Source organism: Indicator indicator, chromosome 4 (assembly GCF_027791375.1).
Source record: "Indicator indicator isolate 239-I01 chromosome 4, UM_Iind_1.1, whole genome shotgun sequence".
NCBI lineage: Eukaryota > Metazoa > Chordata > Aves > Piciformes > Indicatoridae > Indicator > Indicator indicator.
Window position 1 is genome coordinate 2,981,489 of NC_072013.1, and position 16,164 is coordinate 2,997,652.

The 16,164-nt window shown below is 36.0% G+C and overlaps 1 protein-coding gene across 1 annotated transcript in view; it reads left to right on the top strand.

Annotated features, from left to right (window-relative positions):
* Nucleotides 1-16,164, top strand: part of CEP128 (centrosomal protein 128) — a 101,790-nt gene that overhangs the window by 57,958 nt on the left and 27,668 nt on the right. The window contains exon 18 of the mRNA XM_054400582.1: nucleotides 14,163-14,212. Within this exon, the coding sequence (XP_054256557.1) occupies nucleotides 14,163-14,212 (50 nt within the window). The remainder of the gene's footprint in view (nucleotides 1-14,162; nucleotides 14,213-16,164) is intronic.

Below are 16,164 nucleotides of genomic sequence, written 5' to 3' on the forward strand. Positions count from 1 at the left end.
ACCATTTCTTTACAAAATGGTAATCGAATATTTCTACCTGTAGAAATTATATAGTGTTGGGAGAACTGGCTAAGAAATTCCATAATAAACGTAACTAATTTACAGCTCCTGTCTACCTTGTAATAAGATTTGTAATGTGTGTGTAATAACATTTTATAATATGTTTATTGTACTGCTCATACTGGATATTAATTTTGCTGTGTAATCTCCGTTCTGAGACTTAACGCCCTCTTACCTTTTTACTCAGTGAAAACAGCAGTGTAAGTCTGATTTTCTTCTGTTTAGCCTCTAGGAATTAGATTGATCAGAAATAAAATGTCAAGTGTCAGTTCAAAATGGCATATACTCCTCTACACAAGAGAATAATAAAGCTCTGGTGTTGCTATTCAGTTTGCTAAATTGGGGGGAAAAATCAGTTTATGTTTATATCCCTCGTGCATAAGAAGCAATGCTTAAATGAAATGTTGAATATAGTGTCCCTCAATATTACTCATTTAAAGTATAGATTTTTTCCTCAATACTATGTATTAAATATTTTTCTCTGAAAAAAATGGTAGAATTGTTACACTGTAGTTTTTTGCACATGGCTGTATGGAGAGAATAAGAAGTGTGCCATGATATCAGAATTTTCATAATAGGGTGTTAGATACCAAGCAAAAGTGCTTGCCAGCTAAGGTGGTAAGTCTCATTTGTATATCATCAATTGCCATGGGACAGTATAATAATAGGATTGTCCCACCAAGGAAAAATCTCAGCCTAACTACAGTTCAGAAAATTAGGAATTAGAGTTACTATTGTGGCTTTCTTCAGCTTGTGGTTTCTTGCACCTTCCTTTAAAGCACATGTGGGGAGATGGGATGTTATGTAACAGCTAGTTGCATTCTATAGTGGCTTCTAACAGAGGAAAGGAAAGAAGGAACTTCTGCAAATTTGGGGAAGTTCTCTGTTTTGCAGTGAGATGCACCAACCTCTGTGTGTCTGCATGCTTGGTTGAAGTATATATTTTCTTAGAAGTTATTTGGGTCTTGCTGATACATGTGGCCAGCTTGTAGAAGCTTTCTTATAGAATTTATCAAGGACTGAATCCCACAGAGTTATAACATTTTTGCATGCTTTACTCTTCTGACAGTTTATTAAAATGCCCAAGTTGCTATAAGATCCCTTTTTTCAGAGACTGGTAGGGAAATTTTAATTTTAGGGCCAATATCTTTCATCTTCCTATCTTATCTGCTGTCCTTTGCTGCAAACATTGCAAATGGATTGTTCATCTCTAATTTTCAGACAGCCCAATTAGGAAACACACTAATAAGCTCCAAAGAAGTCCTCAGGTAGAAAAGCTTTCTGGTTTGCAGCTAAGAACCTCTTTACCTCCTTCAGTTAGCCCAGTTACTTCAAATGATTTGTACTAACTGCTTTAAAAAAATAACTTTTTAGCTTAGGTCCAAGATTGGTTTTGTGTGTTTTTGCATTAAAATATGTAGCTGCCTTTCAGATACCGCTAAAAGGAAATTTGCTGATATGCATAAATATGGTTGAGATGATAAACATTAAAAAAAAAAAAAAGAAAAACCTAAGATATTAAGACAGAGAACTCACTGAATAAAGTGACATTCAATTTCCTGTGTTGCATTTATATATGCCATACCGTAATTTTTATGTAGCTGCTATGCCCATAAATGTATCAACATAATTTTCTCGAACAAGAAATGACAAATTATCTTTTCAAGCTTGCACTTCGTGAATGAAAACAAATTAAGTTTCAATTTCTTTCTGTGTACTCCTGGGAGATTTTATTCATCATCAGAAAGGAAATGTTTCTCTATTCAGGAGAGAATTGTAACAATTATGGATCATATGCAATGGCAAAACAGAATGCTCAACTCTATTTTCTGTTTAAAATGTCAGCTATTTCAAAGACCTCCCTTTGAGAACATTTCTTACTATATTTAGTTTTATATGATGCTGACTTGTTGGTTGCTGTTGTTTTTTCTTTAATAGACTTGTTTTTTTCTTTAATAGGGTTTCTTATCAAAACTATGGGAGAAAAAGCCATTGGCCGGTTAGCTTGGGTAGATTTGTGCCACAGAGATGTGATTACAGCTCTCACATATCAATGCAATATAATCAGGAGTTTGTGGGTCAGACTGCAGCTTCCCATTCAGTGGAGCCATTTAATATCACTGCAGACAAAAGGCTAAAGTTTTCCTTCTGTTTCACATCCACTGTACTGCTTACTCCTTCTCATGTTTCATGTCTACTCCTCATTGGACCCTCCTGTAAACATATTTACTCACTATTCGCCACATAGGACTACCTGGAATTTTTGGCACTATACTCTGTTCTCATGTTAATCAATGAAATTGACCCTTATGGAGGTACAAGGTCCATGCCTTTAAGCAAATGCGATCTATGATGTGATCTGACTACATCTGGTGGAGCTGGAGTACTCAGTCCTAGCACCATTTCATCTGGGGCTGTACTAGTTTCTGTAATTCCACAGAATGTGAAGTAATTCCACAGTCATTAGTACTCTAGCTTAATTAAAGCTAGCTCCTTTAAGTGAAGAATTTCTTGAAAGAAGCTAGTGCAGAGCCACAAAGATGATTAAGGGAACATCTCCCTGATGAGGAAAGACCAAGGGAGCTGGGTCTCTTTAGATTGGAGACTTGAGGGGTGACCTCATTAATACTTATAAATATGTGAAGGGTGAGTGTTGGGAGGATGGAGCCAGGCTCTTCTCAGTGATGTCTGATGGTAAGACAAGGGGCAACGGGTGCAAGCTGGTGCATAGGAGGTTCTGCATTAACATAACGAGAAACATTTTCACTATGAGGGTGACAGAGCACTGGGACAGGCTGCCCAGAGAGATTGTGGAGACTCCTTTGCTGGAGACATTGAAAACTCACCTGGAGGTGTTGTGTGACCTGCTCTAGGTGGTCATGCTCTGGCAGGGAGGCTGGACTAGATGATCTTTCGAGGTCCCCTTCCAACCCTAAGATTCTGTGATTCTGTGATTTACTGTACTATAAATGTATTGTTAGACTGCTAGAGTAAAAGTTTGCTGGCTTCTCAGACTCTCGTAAAATTTGAAGGTTTTATTCACTACTATTGTGGATTAGATTTTCTAAATAAAAAAATAAAAAATCTGTTCTCAAGATTTGTTTATACTAGGAACATATTTTATCTGTGATTTTAAGAAGAGTGGCTACACCGATTCAAAGAGGAGCTTGAAATCATTGTGTTTGATGCACTTCACCATAGTACCAAATCCAAGTGAAGGATACAGTCTTTCTTTGAGTTCTGTAGTTTGTCTTGACTGAATTTTCATATTTCTGCTTCTTGCATGCTTTCAAATTCACATTCATGCAAACTTGTAAAAGAACAGCAGGTACTTAACAGACTATCTTAGAGATGTCAATAGTGTTTCTAATAACTGTTATATAACTGGATTTATGGCATCTTCAGCTAGCACACTTAAACAATGAAAATGTCCCTTTTAAACCTTTGCAGCGGTAGAAATAATGAGTGAGATCAGACTGAAATGCGTGCTGACCCCAAAAAGCATTATCTTTTTAAAAGGCCACAGAGCCCAAAAGGACCAAAACCTGCTGATTACTATTACTGGTTTTGTCCTATACAAGTAACCCAGGTAGTGGTCAAAGGGCTCTTTTTCAGCACAATATGTTCTGGTCACAGTATGTTTTTCTTCAATTATTTGAGCCAATTACTTTGTGCATTTCATCCCCTAACTGCAATTTATTGAGTAGATGGTTGCAAAAAAAACCCCAAAACAGTGAAGCAGGTCGTTTCCTACAGTAAGGCTGGAGAGGGACTTTACATGTGTGTGTCTAGCAATGGGACAGGAGGGAATGGTTTTAAGCTGAGGGAGAGCAGGTTTAGACTGGATCTTGGGAAGTACAAGGGTGGTGAGACTAGAATAGGTTGCCCAGGGAGGTGGTGGATGCCTCCTCACTGTGGGTGTTCAAGGCCAGGTGGGATGAGTCCTTGAGTAGGTGAGTCTAGCGAGAGGTCTCCCTGCCCATGGTGGGGAGGCTGGAATAGATGATCTCTGAGATCCTTTCCAGCCTATGTCATTCTGTGATTTGATTCAACTCAACATTTTAATTATGACTTATGTTCACTTTGAGTTTCGTGAGTGTCAAAATAATTTCTAAATTCAGTGGATCTCAATTATCTTAATTATATTTATTTTTAAGGGATTTAATCTTATTAATTCCTTATAAGAATGTTTGCGTACTTCAAACTGAAAAGAGCCTTTTGTGATTGTAGTCAAGCCATGCCAATCTAAGGACAGTATGGAAGATGAGTTGGAATCTTTGTTTTGATACATATTTCAGTAAATAATAGCCCCAAACCAAGCATTGCAACATACTCCAAATCAAGTGTTTCTTTTAAATAGCACATGTATGTGTGTTAACAGGTTCTCTTTGGCATATGTATCTGATAGTAAGCAAGATGAAGTTTTAAACTGCTTTCTCTGGTACTAAAATTCAAATAATAATTACTACATTTAATAGTACTAAGAATTTTGTTTGTCATAAAGATAGTTTGTCTTGCACTTAAAAACATTTCTTTTTACCTATGAGTAGATGATGTAGATCAAAAGATACAATGACTTGAAGAGTGCTGAAGTGTAGTTACAGGACAGTGTTCCTTAGCTCACAGAGGTGGAGGGCATAGGCAGAACAAGGTTTTCCTGCTATATTCTATCAGTTTTTCAGCCTTAACTCAAGCACATTAAATGGAGGGGTTGGGGGGAAATGATATTGACAATGTAGGTTTCTGGTTTATTTAATCATTGACATCTTTATGAAGATTGCTATGATGACTGTTGACAGATATAATTTTACACAGGACATAAAGAATGTTACAAAATAAGAGTAGCTCACAATTACTAATGTTCAGGTTTGGGGTTTTTTTTTTGGTATTGTATAAATAATTGGTTTGAGGATTCACAGCAACCTTCTGGTTACTGCAGACTTATGGATGTAGTTTTGATAAGCAGATATTTAATTTGTAATCATGAAATGACAACATCTTGAAATTCCAAGCAGTGTTCAAAACAACCAATCATGATATTCATTAAAACTAACTGAGAAAATTAAATTTTGGCACCTGCATTCTTGATAGCTGGTGTGCCCCATTTAAATTTTCATGGCAGAAGCCATGCCTTTCAGATAGGCTTTTGCTTTGCTAGATCAATTCTCCCATGTTTTCGTACAGATTTTTTTTTCACTGTACCAGTCTTGATATCTGTAGTTCTTGCTTTCAGACAAGGAATTTAAAAAAATATTATTACATTGTGAAATAGAGATATGAAAATAAAATTTTAAGAAATCATTTACTAGAAGCATAAAGAGAATTTGGCCCATAGTGGATTTTTTCTGTCAGTAGTGTCATGGTTTAGTAAGGGCTTCAAATAAGAGAAACTATGGTGGAGTCATCCTACAGCAGATGACTCATATTAAAGTCTGTATTGCAAGGACCCCCTCTCACACAGGAGATTTAATACTTCCTACTAAGGAAAAGTGGCTGCTTCGGATCAGGACATGCTGACTGATTAATGAGGCTGCCAAAAACTGAAATACAGGTATGCTGACTTTTCCCTAGAGAGATATAAATGTGTGTAGAGTTGAGCAAATAACATTTTGCAGACAGATTTTCTGTAGCTCTACAGTTCATCAATTTCCCAGTGCTTCTGTGAGTTAATAGCTACATGCTGCTGACCCAGCAGTGTTGGTTTTTATGTACCATCTCCCTAGATTCTAGAGGAGACCTTTGATTCTGTTCTGGCCAGAATTCAGCTTGCTATTTGGATGCTGCTTCAGAGAACAAAAGATACGCGGGATGCCATCTCTGAATTTATGACAGTGGCGGCTGTTAATAGAAGACGTTTGTAGCTCTAGATGACCAACCTCCATAAAGATTTACACTGACATACAGACAATTCCTCTTCTGAATGTCTGGCACTCTGTATAATGATCAACAGACATACTGAAGTTCTGTGCTGTTATCACCTTTTGCATTTGTAAGAATAACTTTTGTGGATTTCAGTGCGCTTTAAGCATCATACCATCGCTGTGAAAGTAGGGAAATATTTTCTTTAGACGTTTTTAAAGGAAGCACAGAGTATTTCCCAGGGAGATACTAACATAAGTGACAGGGCCTGGAATAGAACTAATAAGTCTTTTGTAAGCATTCGAAAATCAATTCTTCCTCTTTTGATAAATGTCTCTTTTTAAAAATGCATGAGCAGCATATTGGAACCTATAAATTTTTGTGTGGTAATCTTGTAGTATAGTTTTCTGCATGTATTTAATCTCATATTCAGACAAACTATTTCAGCACAAGCCTTATGTGGACTGTAGAAAGGGATATAGCCACTCAGCATTATATTTTGTATTCTTAAATATATATCTAGTCTTGTCCTTTTGAATTCAGTGTAAGGCAGGCACTGTGATAGGTCAGGTAATGTTAAGTTCACAGGAGTTATAGAACTGATGAGAATTAGGATAGCTTCTTGGGACAATGAAAAGTTGGAAGAGATTTTCTAATTGAAATGTGGGGGATAATTCACTTCTGTATATCTGCGTGAAATATGAATCAACAAGAAAAGGAAGTATTAAAGAGAAATAACAATATGAAACATAAGAATTATTGAAGGAAGTAAATTAGAGGCAAGATTTATATACCTAAAGTCTGACAGTCCAGGCATCATGGTTAAAACAAAAGGAAGCTTTTTATTTTCACTCGGTACTCGGTACATGCTCCAATGGTAGAAATTAATTGTTGCAAAATATCCTGGCATCCAAAACAATAGGTTCAATGAAGAAATAGTCAAGTTCATGGAGGTCAGATAGATTATGTATTGTTCAAATGCAGTTTGTAAGAATTTTCTCAGATGCTCATTGTTGGTAGCTGCCATTGGAATAAATAACATAACCTTTCTTTTCCCTTTTAATCCTTCTGTCTTAATATCCACTTGTGCTTACTGTCCAAAGCATGAGGTAGGCTATGTGATTTTTAGACGTGACCCAGTAAGACATCGCTAATTCCTTGAAGTCATGAGCATGAGTGTGGCTTGATTAGAAAATTACCTGAGACTCTTAAGTTGCACCTCTCTGTAGTCCCTCTTGCCCCCTAAATGATTGCATTATCCTTCTATATAGTAACTTTTTCTTTTCACAAAAGCAATTAGAGTCTTAGCATATAAGGAGGTACAGACTAGACCAGCACTGGAGATGTGAATGTTTGAAAGTTGTGCTGCCAAACCTCAGGGAACAGAAGGAAAATGCAGTATGTTCCATTTTCTGCATAATAATAAGTCTCTTAGGGAATCTGTTCACTGTTTCCTTCTTTCTCAGCTTCAGATGCCTTTTTTTCTGTTATCTGTTGGGATCGTGGGTTCAGGTTAATGCAAACAAATGCACCACTATAGGTTTAAGAATATGCTTTGAAGGTTCACAGCAAAAATAAAACTGTATACCTAAAAAGTACCAGAAGAACGACTCATTTTAAAAAGTTATGTGAAGTGTATTCTTTTGGAATCTCGATGATGTTACTTACTGAAGACTACAGTAGCTAATTGTGATGGTTTGAAACTGTCTTTTTTAATTTTTCTTTGCAAAGTTCCAACAGAGAAAGTGAAAGAATATAAATAGCATTTATAAAGGCAAAGAATATGGCACAAAAGGAATTCCTCTTTGAGTTTGGAGGTCTTTTTCAGGTGGATGAGAAAACTATTGATTTGGATACAGGTAAACAGCTGTTTCAGCCTTGGCAGTGATGAGCAGTGCATTGACAGGTGGCAACTGAATTGTAATCTTTAAATATAGTGGAATATGCTCAACTTTAATAAAGCAGTTTGCTAATGAACTAGAAAGCTATAATCATTATTAAAAATCACTTGAGTTTTTTTGTGTCTAGCAGAAACTGCAAAATAAAAAAAAATGCAGTGACCACTGAGTTTGACTGTGGAAACTATTAAATGAAAACAAGTAGCTAAAAGTCTGTTCCTCAGTGTGCAAGCTTGGGGGCTAATGGTATATCTTCAACTATACTTAATTAGTTTAGTCACCAGTTCTACTTGTGAATTGTCAGGAAATTGACCAGTCATTACTGGCTATGTGCTACTGTAAACATGCATGAGCCAGTTAGCTGCTGTTGAAATCTGTGGTTTCCATCTGACTTTTCTTAGACGAAACATAGCTAGGTTGGCATCAGAGATTTGTGCCCTCTTTCCCCATCTGTCATTAATGTTTCAGACCTATAAATCATTATTTGTGCTTTTCTTCTACAACAATTTTTGCTACCTTACTGGTTGATTCTCAAATCTGTGCAAGGAGCTGTCAGGAAGGTTGTATATAATTCATGACGATTTCTCAGGAAGCCTGGCAGAAAAGAAGACAGTGGGACAAGGGGCATTGTGTACACACTAGAACAAAGGACATTTCACTTTATCTTATGGAGAAACTACTTTGATGGTGACAGAGCCCCTGGACCAGGCTGCCCAGAGAGATTGTGGAGCCTCCTTCTCTGGAGGTATTCAAAACCCAGCTGGACGCATTCCTGTGCAACTTGATGTAGGTGAACCTGCATTAGCAGAGGAGTTGGACTAGATGATCTCCAGAGGTGCCTTCCAACCCCTACCATTCTATGATTCTATTAACTGTCAATACAATTAAAAACAAACAAAAAACCCCCCAGAAAACCAAGAACACAAACCAAAATTTTAGAGATTTCTAGTAGCTTATCTTCATTAAACCTCTGACTGCAGTGGGGATGAAACTAGCAGAGTAGAAATATTTTGTGTCTTGGAGATACTGTATTTTGCATTTGAGCCAAACAGTATCACATTTGACTTCAGATTTTTTTTTAAAAATCTTGATTAGGATGCTGAAATGCTTGTGATTTATGGACCTTGTTCTGCAGTAGCAAAAATTAAGGTTCTAAGAAATATCTATTTCTCTAGAACTTTTTTAATATTATAACTTGTTTATATAGATATGTTCTTAATGGCTTACGTGCATGACAAGTACTGTTTCAATTAGAGGACTTTGAAGCCAAGTCCCAGTACTGTTTTACATCTCAGTTGCTTTAATGCCAGGGTGGGTTTTCTGGCCTGACCGTACAAAGTCCAACCTCATTGAAATGTTTTTTAGTACTGAGTGTTTCTGAACCATGACTGTTTTCATGGTGAGGCCATTCTCCAGAATCATGCTGACACAGGTACAGCGTGAAGCTGTGTTGCTCTGTCTCTACTAGCCATGCATATATCTGTTCTGAAACATTTTGCTTAAGCTGGTTCAGTTAGAAACTTCTAATCCCCTCCTCCCCCAAACAGAACTTTCATTTCAGCTTCATTGTATGAAGGGAAAAACTTTTGTTATAATATGTGATTAAGCTTTGCTGTGTAGACATGTGCAAGATAAGGAATTTCTAGCTGAGAGGGACTAGTTTATTCAGCTGCTTGAAAATTCCTTCAGACTTAATGGAAACTTGCTTGGCTGCCTTGTGTATCTACAGGAATGCTGCAGTATCCGTTCAGCAGCTTTGTGGGAAACTTATCCAAATGATGATTGAAAGCCATGGGATACATATTTGAAGTGAGAATGATAGGAAAGACTTGAAATAAATACACTGCAATTTTTGATCAAAACAGATGTAAGGGTGAAATATGTCTAATGAAGTGATTTCTCAAGAGTTTGACTTATGTTTGTGTAATGTAAAACCTAAATTTATAGGGTCGCAAACTTTGAGAAAGCAAAAATAGTTTTACTAGTATATGACTGAAAGCCCTAACTTATGTTTTCGAGAAGAACCGTTCTTAGCTTGATGATGCAAAAAACATGTTGACACTTTTCTCTAAATGGCCATTCTTTTAGTAACCTGGATTTTTTGTTTTAATGCCACATAGTAACAGTATTTTGTGTGTGATAGGACTCGCTGTATAGTTTCCTGCAACTGCTTCGGAGAGTTGAGAACCTTGAGTCAGATCTGCTGACACCTTGCACCTTGGATAGTTTACTGCATATTGGCGGTGTATGCAGAACTGAATAGAAGTGCAAATGTCAAATTCAGAGGAATCTGAATTACATTTTAGGATTTTTGACTGTGTAACTGTATATGTGGATGTAAGCACTGATTTTTGTGTACAGCCCTGTGTTTGTGTGTTTCCCTTTGCTAAAACAAGTTGTGAATTAACAGGTACCAAATGTAAATTCTCAGTGGTGAACGTACAAACCTAGTATTGATCCAGTTAGTTAACTTTTCCCTGGTACTTAAATTTTTACAGAGAATGTGAAGCAGAATGTAGTCTATCACTGCCTTCAGTTTCTTAAAATAGGAGATCATGCAGCCTTTAAAATCTAGTACCCACTTACCAATGAATGAAGGCTGTTCAGGTTTTGTTGAAATAAATCTTTGATATGTAATTCAAATTCTTGTGAAGTTTCTTATTCCAGGTAATATAAAGTCAATGTCCTATTTCACAGCTTTGTTATTACCAGCAGCAGAACTGCACTTTAACATTCTAGAGTTACTTATTGGCTGTTAGCTGGCACATTAGTGACTCAGCTGGGATATATAAGAAAGCACAGCTCTATTTTACTCATGCCAATCAATAAATACCTGCTTTTAAATCTTTTTTCTGATACTTTTCACCAGCAGTGAAAATTAAAGCTGAGGGATGGGTATGAAAAAAAGATGTCTGAATAACTGCATGCTTTCTTTTCTCACTTACCTGACTGTTATGATGTAGTATAAAATCTTCATCTCCAGCTTAATGTTTGTAATATTTTGAAACATACTATGTTGCTTCAGTGTCAGGTAAACTGCAAAAGATAATGATTTTTATGGAATATTTGAAATCATAACCTGAATATTTCCTGGAAGTTTGATCCGATAAGGTTACGCTGCTGCGGTATAACTGCAGGGACACTTAATTGGTGTTCATTGACACATAAATAAATGAAGTAGAAACTTCAGATGATTTGAAGTTCAGCCATTGTAAATCAATTATCTTTACAAAATTACATGAAAGTATGATCCCTAATTTTGGAGACAGTTTCTTGGACTTAGTGTTGATTTTTAGGGGTATTAAACAACTGAAACATGATTTATTTTTTTTAATTGATTTTTTTAAAAACAGTTTTGGCTTACAGTCTATTAAAGGAGTACCACCTTTGCATCAAGCTAAAAATAGTAAAAGGAATATATTCATGAATGTATGTATTTTTAAAAGAGATTTGTCTTGTTGTCTTTTCCCCCATGTATTATTCATCATTTGGGAAGAACTGTAATGCCTGCGGTTGCCTTTGTAATGCTTTTTCACTAATGCTGATTCTTCTAGGCAATCTATAAACTGATGTGTTCTGTACCCCATGAGAATAATGATATGGTGGTTTCAAAGAAGCAAGAACTCTGTGGCTGCATTAGGCCCTGAAAGAAGATCATAGCAGGATTGTTCGCAAATGTAGAAAGTCAAGCCACTGTGCAACTTCACAGAATCAAAGAAATATTCAGATTGGAAAAGACCCTCGGGATCACCAAGTCCAACCAATATCATAACTTCTTTTAGGAAGGAACATTATGATTAGAGAAATGCAGAGGCTGTTCACAGGATGACCAAGAGGAACCTCCACTAGGGGTAGTGACCATCTTTGCTGTGTTACAGACGCAGCACATTCTCCATCTTAAATTTATTGTAATATTATTTTCTGGGACTAAATGTATTAAGCATGTTTACGCATGAACTTAAAATATGGAAAATGTTTTACTAATTATAAAACAAATCATCAGCACTTTCCAGATAAACTAAATTAATTATATTCTGTCATGATTTGCAGTGTTCTAAAGAATGGTACAATATGCTGTATTTTTATGAGACTTTTTATATAGCTGTTTAATATGTATTGCTTTAATTTTCTTGGTTTTGCTTTAGCTTTAAAGAAAACATGCTATTTCAGATGGAGTACTAAGTGGGATCATCACTTTCAATGGAAAACATGTTTTTTAAATATATTGTCATAAAGGACAACTCTGCAAAGTAGGTATATGTTGTCTGTTAAATAACACCACTTCAATACCAACCTCCCTGTCTGGTGACAGAGCTTTATGAAGCATCCTGCAGAACAGCCAATTTAGGTAGTGCTACAATTAAGTATAAATGGATTGTAGCTATCTGTAATTTCAGACGTAGAACTTTCTTTTTAGAGACTGCCAGCAGAAATTAGCTCAATTTACGTTATGCTCATAAAAAGCCTTTGAAAAGAGCCTTGTAATAACAATCACATCTGTACATCAAAATCTCGAAATGTTGCATCAGAATTAAGGTAAACCAATGTGCAATATAAGGATCTCTTTTTAGTCAAATGGAACATAGAGAAAGATCTGTCATTTCCCATCCTTTTCTCACAGACTTATTCCTTCCTCCTAAACTCTTTTTTTTTTTTTTTTTTGAAAGCTAGTGTTACAATACTATTTTTTACCAACTTGGTTACAATACTGGAATATACCCAAGGAAAACATACGGGGCAGCCACTTCCCAAAGTCAAATACTTTCACTAACTAATGTTGATGGCAGCACATTTAGCTACAGTAATTTATATGGCAGTTAATTCACTCTACTAGAAAGCATACCAAAGAATAATCCAGAAAAGCTTGAATATGCCAAAAGAAAGTAAAGAAACAATCTTTTTATTAATTTTAAAAAAGAATTTGAAAAGAACCTTCGTGGAAACTAGGAATTAAAAACAGCAAGGCAATTTCTCTGCTTGTGAAAGATACAACTAAAATTTTGTATACGTTAACATTACTTTAAAAGGACTAGCTCCTGAAAATAAATCTCAAATAAGCTGCATGCAGTTAGAAATGGAAAATGAGTTACAAAAAAAGAGGCAATGGATTAGGGCACTCACATGGAGGCTTCATAACAAGGGAAAGGAGAATGAACAGTGAAAGATTAGAGAAATAAAGGAAAAGATTTGAGTTCATGTCGGTAGAATATTTTAGGTAGCTTTTATTGTAAATCATTTAATCTTTGAAGTGTGCAGTTATGACTAGTCTTTATTTCTTAAGGAAATATACACAAATACTTTTAGTTAGCTGTTCTGTACTTGGATGCCGATGGAATTAGCAGTCAGAACTCAGTCCTGTGAGATTGTCAAGGCAATTTCCTAATCTCATAACTCTCCTAATTGCAAGCAAACTGGAACATATCTTGATTCGGAGTTGGTCTTTGGCTTAGTTAAAGCAGTGCTTTTGTCGTGCAAAACTCACGAGTGAATTTTTGATAGTTAATACAGTTATAAGCTTGCAGCATGTGCATTTGTTTTTCCTTCTTTCCCTGAGGTTATAAATTTAGAGTTTCCCTGAATTCTAAATATGATGCACCTGATCAAAAACATAATTTTGAGCATAAATATGTCTCAATTAAATAAAATATAAAAGCAGCTCATGAAATATCCCACAAACCTTAAACAAATTAACTTCTATTGTAATGTTACATATGTGCATGCATATGACAATGCGTACAATGGTTCTGAGCGAATACAAGATACTTGGATTTTATGGTGTAACGACTGTAAAAACACTTTTCTAATATGTTTGTTACAGTGAACTGGCTATTTTCATTATCAGAATTGTTCCATTTTAGTGTGAGGTGGCAATTATTTTGGTAACAGTCAAAACTGACTGCACTCATTTCCCTGGGGGTTTTTACTTGGTTGTTAAAAAAGTAACCTAGAGTCATATGCAGTGGCATGGCTTTGATCTGCTTCTGTTTTAATCAGTTTTCAGAATTAATGTCTTTCATTTTATTTTTTTTTTCATTGAATTCCAAAAATGCACCAAAGGACTGATTTAAGCACAGACAAGTTTTTCTCTGAATTTGAATGCTTCCTCCCCGCCCCGCCTCAGACCGCCTCAGACTGTCTTTCCATAGCTGTTTTTCCGTTGCCTCAACAGCTTGTACTTGGAAACAATCATATCACTGACACATTTAATCAATTAGCTTAATCAACAGAAAAGGAATGTTGTGAAATCTGTAAACCAGAAAGCTCAGTGATTGTTTTATACAATAGTTTTTCTGTCAGCCGCAAGATAGGAAGTTGAATTTACAAGGTCTGTTTTTTATTTTGCAGAGCTGCTAGAGAAGACTCTCAGAAGAGAGGAAGAAATGGTTGCTCTCCAGGTATACTTTGTATTTAATTAACTAGCTACACTTTTTATCACCCTTAAAACTCTAAATTGTTTTACAACATTATGATTATTTGTGCTCCCTTGGATCTTAAATATATTCCCTTGCAAATATATGCAACCAAATACAGACCTGATAGCTAGGAATACTTAGTGCTGAGTTTCTGCCCACCAATATAATTGAATATTGGGGAAGAGTAAAGCAGACAGCATTCTTCTGTGAGTCTATAAATGTAGTCCATCACTGAAAAAAAAATTGGTGCTTTTATATCATGCTATATACAGAAGTTGCTCTATTATATTATACTGCTGACTTCACTGAAACTGTCTGTGAGTAGGGGCACTGCAAATCCTCATTCAGAACTGAAAAGATGCTTTATATTCTACTTCACCAGTTGGAATATGTTTTCTGAACTGTGTTGCTTTTTTCTGTATCTCCCAATAAAAATGAAAGTAAGAGATTTTAAGATTTTTGAATCTCTGGAACATTAAATGTCCCTAATCACCTTCCTGAGGAAGAAGGGAAATGAGTCAACGTATACTAGGGTTTGATACAACATAGTAAATCCTCATTGTATGGCCTCTAGCAGTAAAGCTGCCTGTGCTAAGCACTTCAAATTTGTGCTTAGAAAGTAAGATTTACCCTAGGCTCAGCTTTGGAATAGTATTTAAGCATTACAGTCAAAGAAAACATACTCCATTGAAACAAAAATGGCTAGGATAGCAAAATCAAGCTGGTATGTCTAAATTGTGTGGCTCAGGAGTTTGTTAGGGAGTATCGTGTATATATTCTTCAGAAAAGAGAAGGGAAAGAAGAAAATTTTAACAACAAATTACAGCAAACAATACGCAGCATGAATAGTAATTTTAAAAAGCTTAGATATGATATAAGGAGTGCATCAATAAAGAACTGTTTTATATGTGTGCTGGGAGCAGAATGCTAATGAGAGAATTAATGAAGATAAGGCTCTTCAGGAAAATTAAATTCTGCATTGACTTGAGTTTTGACCATAGGAGTTTGAAGATAAACCTTCTCTTGTCATGTAATGATTAGAAGGCATTTTGAAGGCTAAAGGTATCAAAGACTTAGTGTAGGAACAGTTTGATCCAGTAAGAAGAGACAAGTTGCAAGACTCAAAAGTTACACAACACACCAATCCAGCTGTTTCCTGTTCAAACAAAAATCTTGGCCTGGCTTTCTGGCAGCTCAAGTTCAACAAAGCCAAGAGCTTGTCTGCGCAAGCAGTTTACACAGGTGCATATCTAGTTACATCAATGTAAAAAGATCTTTCATCTGAAGCAATTCTGCCTCTGCTTTCATGTGAAGCTCCATAGTTGACAAATTGTTCTAATTATGTTACTTCTGATTGAATAAGGATTAATTTTATACTGCAGAAGGTTACATCATGATAGTGTCTTGTGTGTGTATGTGTTCTTGCCAGTAGTTCTGATGGTCTGTCAAGTTTCTGATCAAATAGCTTTATACCCTTCCCTAACTGGTAGTTCTGGTCAAGCATGTGACTTGCGCTGCTCTGACTGCACGATATTCTTGTATTTAAATGCCTGTCAGAGTTTTTTACTCCTTAAGATGCCTATGCTTTTACAGTCAAGTACTCAGCAAAAACATCAATTATTTTTCTAGATAATACGTTCATTTTAGCCACTGTGTTTCAAAATTTTCTCAGCCTGGGATCCTCTGTTCGAGTTATATTGTATTCAAAACTTGCTGTGGCTGAATATGTATGACTCTGTGCAAACAGTTGTGAAAGCCAGTTCATGTTATCTGAAGCTCCCAAAGCTGTTGCATGTCCATTTATAAAGCATAGCAAGTAAGAAGAAAGTGAGATTTTCTTCACATATGGCATTTCCCTGAGTTTAATTGACACTTGCATCCTTTTTTTAGGCAGGTGATGTGGAACATTTGTTTCATATGAGCCTCAGTTCAGC